Source organism: Mytilus trossulus, chromosome 5 (genome assembly GCF_036588685.1).
Source record: "Mytilus trossulus isolate FHL-02 chromosome 5, PNRI_Mtr1.1.1.hap1, whole genome shotgun sequence".
In the NCBI taxonomy this organism is placed as follows: domain Eukaryota; kingdom Metazoa; phylum Mollusca; class Bivalvia; order Mytilida; family Mytilidae; genus Mytilus; species Mytilus trossulus.
In genome coordinates this window covers 79,111,300-79,119,132 of record NC_086377.1, presented here as the reverse complement: position 1 = coordinate 79,119,132, position 7,833 = coordinate 79,111,300, and the positions used below count along the sequence as shown (strand labels likewise).

At 30.0% G+C, this 7,833-nt stretch overlaps 1 protein-coding gene across 1 annotated transcript; it reads left to right on the top strand.

Moving 5' to 3' along the window:
* Positions 1–552: 552 nt before the first annotated feature.
* Positions 553–3,015, top strand: LOC134717490 (uncharacterized). The gene is made up of 2 exons (XM_063579999.1): positions 553–1,185; positions 2,116–3,015. Exons 1-2 carry the CDS (start codon positions 744–746, stop codon positions 2,157–2,159), a joined length of 486 nt encoding a protein of 161 aa, XP_063436069.1. The 5' UTR covers positions 553–743; the 3' UTR covers positions 2,160–3,015.
* The last annotated feature ends 4,818 nt before the right edge of the window (positions 3,016–7,833 follow it).

Below are 7,833 nucleotides of genomic sequence, written 5' to 3'. Positions count from 1 at the left end.
TGAATGGAAATACTTCTAGTATATCTTTAAGAACATTGTGCTTTGTACAAATCTCGCATGCTTGCAATGATATATATATGTTTCTCTAACTCTATGGAAATATATACCTTTCCGAACCCATTGTATAAAAAAATTTAATCAACGTGTGGTTGCTGGTGATCTCAAAAGATCATTGGATGATTTTAAGGGTCATGACCTTCTTAGCTAACTGAATGAATCAAGATATGATAACAGGTGTTAATGAAATTGACAACTTCGTGCAATGTGAAAGGCACTCGAAGGGGATTTTCGGTTAACAAAAAAAGAAAATGTCTTTTAATCATTACAGAAACAGATTCTTACATAGTTACTCGTGGATTATCGGATTTATCCAATCTCGATAGTTAAATTATCAATTTGAAAGTCCTCGCCGATAATTTAACTATCTCGATTGGATAAATCCGATAATCCACTGGTATCAATGTAAGAATCTATATATATCTTTTTTTTTTATTTTTAATTATTCAAATAAATTTGACGTAATTTTGAATATTCTGACGTCAACATGAATTGTCTGTCTATCATTAATTCTGTGTTCTATCCTTTTTCACTGTCCCGGTGTATTTACTGCCTTGACCATATTTGTAGGTCTATCTACCTGTTAATAGATGGCAATTATATAGCATTAGTTTGTATCATTACATATTTCATTGATATTATAGGCTCCCGTTAGATTAAGTAGTGAGGAACAGAATTACGTCAGAATGTCAAAGATAGTTCTAGAGGTATTATCAGGCGTTTTATACGATCGCTTATTCTTAGATACAAAGACTGGAGAAATACTTGATCGTAAAAAGTTGGACATAACAGAAATGTGTAAGAAATATTGTGCTTTAAAAATAAACTTTCCAAGTCAAGGCTTTAGGAAAATAGAAAAGGTTGACGAGATTTCTACCATTGAAGATACTATTGGTGACGACATTCAACGAATACGTGTGATCAGAAATGAAATGCAGCATTCTTCTGTCTTTGCATTAGATGACACACGATACCAAACACTAATCACTATAGTTCATGATATGCTAACTAGATTTGACAAGCATAACAATCCAGCAGGTGAATCCTACGTAAAACGATTCGACGAAATCAGGAAAATGGAATTAGAGACACGGAGTTTTGAAGAGATAAAAGAACGAATGAAAGCAGGTAAGTCAAGTGATATCTTTTTCATTTTTGAAGTAAGGGAACAAATCCTAAATCTTGAAAGACAGATAACACCACGCACAAATAGAAATCGATGGAAAAGAGTACAACAGTAAAAAATCACTACACAAAACAGTAAAAACAAAAAAACGTTCCCCTTCGTTCTCGGCTATTGACGTTTACGATCGGAAAATGTGTATACAAAAGTTTACATTTCCTTGTTAACAAAGGTAGATAAACTGCAACTTTCAATTAATAAGTCTCGTCAGATGATATAATACTTTTCTAAAACTATTAGAAACATGTCTGCTTTTATTCAGAAAAGAAAAATAGGAATGCAAGTATGCAAAACAAATTATATCAGGCCCGAATTTAGAACACCTAATCATTTGTATGCATGATGTGCTTGTTATTTTTGTGACGTTTTGTATAATATATAAGGCAATGTAGAAAGTGTCCATTACAATACATCCTAATCATAACAAATGTTCTTAAACAGCTATTAAATATATTTAGACTTAAAATGTCAAAGTGAAAACAAATCGATATTTACGACTTGTGTGTTATACCTTGTTGATCTATTTCACATATTTTGAATTATTGTATTGTATCTTTCGACGTAAATATGCTTCAGACATGGATATTATGTATACGATTTAAATGAAGTTCAACATCATTTAGATGCATACAAAATATGACAACATCCGGAAAAATCAAACAAATACTTAAACCAAGTCTGCATCATCAATTCAAACTTAAAATGAATAATAATACATACAACAAATCATCTGGATAAAGCGAACACAACTAAGTTAGTCTTCATGTTAAGGTAAACAAATGTTGCTCTAATTAAGTACATTATATCATCTCAGTATCGGATGCAAACACGTTTTGCAAATGATTTTTTGACAGAATTTCTTTTAAATGTTTTAGGATTGATAGAAAAGATTCATGCAGTTTTCGATAGTGTGTATTGATGACAAATTTGATTTCCTACACTTTTACAGATGAATAAGTAAATAAAAGTAAAAAAAGTTTCAATAAAAAAACCAAAGTCCAATGTATAGCCAGTCATTAAAAAATAAGAGTAAATGTTGTTTGTATAGATATATACATAGTATACATGATTGTAATTTTATTTAGATAGACCTGTAAACTATATTTACATACACACTATATATTTGTAAATATCATATATCAGCTCATAATTCAAGCATACAAATTAACAAGCAGATGTTATAGTGTTGATAAAATAATAGACTATGTACTAATTGTAACACTAACGCTATTAAAGATGAATACCATTTTATACTTGAATGTCAAATATATTTTTAATGAAATCCCAGAAAAGTAAATTAAACAGAAATCCATCTGTATACCAACTTCTCAAGTTGTTGTCTGTCAGAAATATTAGTGACTTATATAATGTAGGTATATTTTCAAAATAAGCAGAAAAGTTTAATTGCATTATATAGTATATTTGTTCTAACATATTTATTAAAGTATATTACGGAATACAAATGTGTCGAGGTATTGGATAACACCACAGAATTGTCAGTATATATTTAGAAAACTGCTGGGGTATATACACCATTTGTATCCCTAATTGGAACCTCAAAAACGTAATCATAACAACGGTTACTATGTAACGTAGTCAAAAGCTGTACAGAACACTAAGGAATGTCAGAGCCTCACAGAGGCAAACTAATGACTTGCTTCAGTCAATAGTACATTTTTAATACACAATCACTTAATTTACACTTTTAATACTTAAATTAAATGTTAAAAGTGTGATTATCAATTATTACATACTCGATAAAATTATGTTCACAGCATATTTGAAACCTTCACGTATGCCTGCCAAACATATAAGGTTGGTTTTTTAATATATGTGTTGTAAAAAAACAAAGCCACACACACATACAAACACAACATATGATATCTAAAAACTTTATTGAAACTATTTATTAACGGGAAAAAAATTAGCAAGATATAAAAGGTGCATTTAAATGAAATACTCAAAACATTAAAGAAACAATAAACATGTAATGAATATACATGTTACATTGTGAATGTTCAACAAATACCTACACTGGAAAATAACAGGTCAGGGGTAATCCGTAATACTTGTGTAATTCAGGTCTCAGACAGGGTATTTACTGTGGCATTTCCGGCTTAAGGCTTATATCCCCTTCGCCTTCGTCTCAGGGGATATAAACTCTAAGCCGGGAATATGAATAACATATATTATTCAGGAATTTTAAGGAAAATGTTTTAGACCTTCTTCAATGATTATTACATTTGCTGTTATATTTCCAATGAAATCTTTCTTGAAATTTCCACGGACAACAAAATGAAAACAAATCTGGTCGTGAAGTAAATTTAATAATGGACTGTCCCAAAAAGACATGTCAACTATTTATCATAGTAAGAGGTACATAAAATGTATACTTATTGAATGGGTATGAGTAGATAGTAAGTTTATTGTCACAAGGAGCCAGGGATGATTCCAGGTGTTTTCAAATGGGTCCCTTGAATATCAAATTGGGAATTTTTATCCCAATTGGGAATTTTTTATGCATACAATCTTAGACGAAATAATATCTTTTTCCTGTAAAAACGGAAAATGAATATTAAGTTAATTTCACCTGTACACTGATTGAAGAAATTATTGGATTCAGACCAGGGACATTGTAATACATGAATATCATTGCATATGATGCACTATCATCTTAACTTTGGTAAAAGAGACCTTTTACAAAAACATATATACCACAAGTACCAGCTAACATAAACCTATGGCAAGCCATTTAGCTATTTATTCGAATTTCAAATGATCTCATAATATATAAGATATCTTATGTAATATATAAGATATCTCATATAATGTATAAGATTTATTTAAGATATCGTAAAGTATATGAAATATCTTATAAATATGTTTTGTAAAAGATATCTTATATAATTTATTGGATATCATATTAAGAAAATTATATGAAATATCTTATAATTTATATACGATATCTCTAATAATATTTTTTATAATATATAAGATATCATAAATAATATTTTTTATAAGATATCTTATATAATATAGAAGATATCTAATATCGATTTTAAAATATATATCTTACATATACTTTATATAAGATATCTTACAAATATACTTTATATAAAATATCTTACAAATTTACTTTATACAAGATATCTTATATAGTTTATAAGATATCTTATATAATTTATAAGATATCTGATAAAGAAAATTATATGAGATATCTTATAAACTATAAGATATCTCATAAATTATTTAAGATATCTCGTGATTCACTGAACTATATAAGATATCTTTCAAACTATCTAAAATATCTAATCGCGAACTATTATATAAGGTATCTTATAAAGTTTATGAGATATCTTGAAGTTAGATTAAATAGCAAACCGGCTTGCCATATTAACCATTGAAAAAAATCATCCATTGGGTATTTTTTCAACATATCATCTTTATAAACTTACCTTGATTTAAATGTATTTCAAATAGAACTGGTCAAGTGTCGAATTCAGAAAAGCAATTACAAAAGTATATATATATACTCAATTGATTTATAAGATATTTAAAGCAATTGAACCAGTGAACTTTAAAATTATTTGGATCATTTCTATATCTTTTGAAACAGTTCAATAATGATGACATCGTATTTCAGGGGGGGTCTCATTTCCTGAATGGTCTATCATCAACATTATTTTCAAAAACGCTCAAACTTTTGTTTTTGCGGAAAAGAGAGCAAAATATAAAATAATGTCTTTTACAAAACAAGTTTTAATCAAATTACACAACCGGCTCTGCTGGGCGATCTGCTTTTACCATTAAAATTCATTCATCAATGTTATATCAAAATTTGAATTTGCTCTTTGCCGAGATCTGTTTTGACACCAATTTTGACAAAAAGCATATTTTTGATCAACCTGCTGAACGATCTACTTTTACGAGACCAAATACTCCCATAACACTTTAACTTCAATTGAATCCGGCCGCTAAAATTGTTTACCTCATGTTGACATAATTAAATCGTTGTTAATAGAATGCGATCATAGTCAGCATTCTTATCCGGATTTTACTACGTTTTGACGACAAACTATGAAAAATTTCGGTGACGGAAACTTTTCCGGAAATACCGATTTTTGTCGAGCCTTCGACTTAAGTCGAAAAAGCGAGACATAGCGATCCTACTTTCCGTCGGCGTCGGCGTCGTCGTCGGCGGCGTCCACAAATATTCACTCTGTGGTTAAAGTTTTTAAAATTTTAATAACTTTCTTAAACTATACTGGATTTCTACCAAACTTGGACAGAAGCTTGTTAATGATCATAAGATAGTATCCAGAAGTGAATTTTGTAAAAATAAAATTCCATTTTTTCAGTATTTTACTTATAAATGGACTTAGTTTTTCTGCCGGGAAACATTACATTCACTCTGTGGTTAAAAGTTTTTAAAATTTGAATAACTTTCATAAATTATCCTGGGTTTGTACCAAACTTGGACAGAAGCTTGTTTATGATCATAAGATAGTATCCAGAAGTAAATTTTTTAAAAATAAATTTCCTTTTTTTCCGTATTTTACTTATAAATGGACTTAGTTTTTCTGCCAGGAAACATTATATTCACTCTGTGGTGAAAGTTTTTGAAATTTTAATAACTTTCTTAAACTATACTTGATTTCTACCAAACTTGGACAGAAGCTTGTCTATGATCATAAGATAGTATCCAGAAGTAAATTTTTTAAAAATAAATTTCAATTTTTTCAGTATTTTACTTTTAAATGGACTTAGATTTTCTGCCAGGAAACAACACATGCACTTTGTAGTTAAAGTTTGAATTTTTTTAATAACTTTCTTCTTTCCTATACCATTTTGGATTTGTACCAAACTTGGACAGAAGCTTTTTTATGATCAAAAGCTAGTATCGAGAAGGAAATTTTGTTAAAATTTTGTACCTGTGTATCTGTATTTTACTTATAAATGGACTTAGTTTTTCTTCCATTTAACATTACATACAGACTGCAGTTAAAGTTTTAAAACATTTATTAGATTCATAAACTATCTTGGATTTTTACCAAACCTGGACAGAAGCTTTTTACGATCAAAAGATAGTATCAACAGGAATAATTTTATTGATTTTTTTCCTCATTTTTGTTGAGCCTGTGATTAACAGCAAAAGTAGGCGAGACACTGGGTTCCGCGGAACCCTTACAAATTTTTGTTTTATTTTCCTGAATTGGGAATTTATATTTACAAACATTTTTTTGGGCCGCTGGCTGATTTAAGGGCCGTTAAGCGGCCCTAAACTATATATTGGAATCATCCCTGGGAGCAACTATTGTCATGAGGCATAGCCGAAGGCAATAGTTGTATTGAGGGACAATAAACTTACTATTCCACGAATATCCAGTCAGTAAGGGTTTTATTATATCGAAAAAGACAACAGACAATAAATGGCAGTGATAAATCAACTATCGTAATATAAAAAAGCAGAAACCCAACCATATCGTTAACTTCATAAATGTGTTCAAATGGTAAGGCTACGTCTTGCACTGACGTTAACCCTAGGTACAATAGGTAAAACATGACGCCGTTACTCCTGCGGTATTTTCAAAATCCTCCAATTGTGTACCTGCATTGAAAATTCGACGAAATAAAATGACACCTGTGGTCAAATAGTTTCATACAGGTCCAATAGTTGGAAACGATTGACCGGTCCAATAGTTCAACGCTTACAATTTAAAAAAAAAGCATTGTGTATTTATTTTATATAGAAAATGATAGCTTGGGCATAATAAATTAATGTTCAAACTGTATATTTTCGGTCAATAATTTATTATGATTTTTTTTTGTCCTATGAACTGAGTGAAATGCAATATTTTTTCGAACTACTAGTTCATTGAGATAAAAAGAAAATATAAAATTCATGTTGCTAAGAGATTTTTTACTAGACTACATATGAGATTAAAGTAAGCAGCAATATGTAACCTTACGATCTTCTACTATGAGCAAAACGCATACTCTATAGTGTGTAATAAATGACTATAAATATCTCTGACATACCTCCCTTTGAAAGTGTCGAATCACTGTGATTACGCTGGTTTGTGAGTTGTATCACAGTCCTTTTTAACTCTTCTACAATAAACTAAAGTATTCTAGTACACAAGAAACAGTTAAATAATTATGCTACTTTTTAAAAAGTGATTGGGGTTCTCAAAATAACAACGTATGTCATGTGATAAAGAATTAAACATAAAAGTAATGATGTCATTTAACAAAAAGGTGACGATAATATTCATTGGACGAACGGACCAACAGAAGGAACGACAAGGTTATTATTAACATTATTATTATAAGAGATGATTTCAGCTTTCCAATTGTGAACTTTCCATTTCTAAGTAGCAACATTCCAGCAGCACCTGCATACGGGGTATATATCTCTCAATTGATACGATATTCCCGTGCTAGCATTTCCTATCATGATTTTCTTGATAGAGGGTTACTGCTCACAAGGAAGCTATTAAACCAAGAGTTCCAAATGGTGAAGTTGAAATCATCCCTTCGTAAATTTTACGGACGCCATCACGAGTTGGTTGACCGTTATGGAATAACCGTTT

Coding starts and splice junctions, on each gene's coding strand:
- LOC134717490 (XM_063579999.1), top strand. CDS start 744: ATGTCAAAGATAGTTCTAGAGGTATTATCAGGCGTTTTATACGATCGC. Junction 1,186..2,115: donor AAAAGAACGAATGAAAGCAG/GTAAGTCAAGTG, acceptor TAAATGTTTTAG/GATTGATAGAAAAGATTCAT.